General features: G+C 37.7%; 1 protein-coding gene across 1 annotated transcript in view; it reads left to right on the forward strand.

Moving 5' to 3' along the window:
* The window catches only part of nfrkb (nuclear factor related to kappaB binding protein), a 17428-nt gene extending 16485 nt beyond the window's left edge, over nt 1-943 (forward strand). The window contains exon 27 of the mRNA XM_010797269.1: nt 274-943. Within this exon, the coding sequence (XP_010795571.1) occupies nt 274-414 (141 nt within the window). The 3' untranslated portion in view covers nt 415-943. The remainder of the gene's footprint in view (nt 1-273) is intronic.
* Nucleotides 944-1365: the final 422 nt, after the last annotated feature.

The following is a 1365-nucleotide window of genomic DNA, read 5'->3' on the forward strand; positions in this document are numbered from 1 at the left end:
AGCGCCTTGTGTTATTTTTAACAGACAGAGAATCAGCACTTTGGAAACAGGGCTGAAACAGAGGGGATTATGGGTAATGCTGCAATGATCTGTTTGGTGTTTGGAGCCAAACACTTCAGAGACATGTTTTGTATATTATCTGAGACCTATAATATATTGATGAAAACAGTATGATAGGGGAGCTTTTAAAGACTTGATCAAACCACCTTGAGGCTGCTTTACGGTCCACTAATGTAAGCCTAGAGCCTGATCGTTTTTCTTTCTTTGTTTTAGGTTCGCATACAGACGGTCCAAGCGCAGCAGCTCCAGCAGCGCATGGCAACAGGCTCCCCGAAATCTGTTTCCACAGTTGTAGTCACGACAGCACCTTCACCCAAATGTGCCCCCGACCCCCCTCCTGCACCCAAACAGTGATGGTTGGTTGTTCAACATGATTTTACTTGTTTGTTCTCTCGCAAGTGTATTTGTAACATTGTATATTATCATTACAATTTGGATAATACTCACAAAGCCAGAAACATTGCTTTTTTCTTTTAAGGATTTTGACTTGCGTTCAGTCTAACCCTTTCTCTGTTGAAGCGCGTTAAACTCTTCACAGTCACTATGAACAGTATGTTAAAAATGGCCACATTGTTTCAACAAAAATGTAAACAATGGAAAACGTGTGACTATGCTGCTCCAACCATGCAGGCTTCAGTCTTTCCTTTCCAGCAGCTTAATGTACACAAGACCAGTTGCTCTGTTAATATTTTATGACCTAAATACAGCCTCTCATCACAACTCATTCATTCATATTAAAGTACACATTGTAAATTCTAATTGACTGTCAATAGGATTTTCTCTGTCATTTTGTTTGATGTAAAGCAATATTATCAAATGTGAAGTGGAAATTTGTCTGATTTATTTGGATGTTGTGATTTTTGTTTTAATACATTATTTGTTCTCCTATCAGGTGTGCATTCTTTTGATAGCAGGCCATACACCCATACATTTCTGCAACTTTTACTTTTCTGTTTTTAAAGGAACTTTTCTGTTTTTAACGGAACAACAGATCATATCATATATACAGAATTTGGGTTTTATCTTTAGATTTCTTCCAAAAAAAGAAACTGAAATTACTTTGTGCAAAACTACAGACGCAGCCTCATAGACCGTCAACATTTAAAATGAAATCTAGTATAGTTAAACGAGTCATAACTATGCATTCAATCTTCATCCGGCTCTTCAAGCAAAGCTTTCTGGGAGCTCATTTTGGAGGATGTATTACACTTTGAATATACTGTATCTCATTAATAATCCCATGCAGGTTAACAACTGATGTGTGACTCTGTCCTCTGCATATTGACCACTAGGTGTCACTCTTGG

The sequence above is a fragment of the Notothenia coriiceps genome, unplaced genomic scaffold (assembly GCF_000735185.1).
Source record: "Notothenia coriiceps isolate Sejong01 unplaced genomic scaffold, NC01 NC01_scaffold00037650, whole genome shotgun sequence".
Taxonomy (NCBI): domain Eukaryota; kingdom Metazoa; phylum Chordata; class Actinopteri; order Perciformes; family Nototheniidae; genus Notothenia; species Notothenia coriiceps.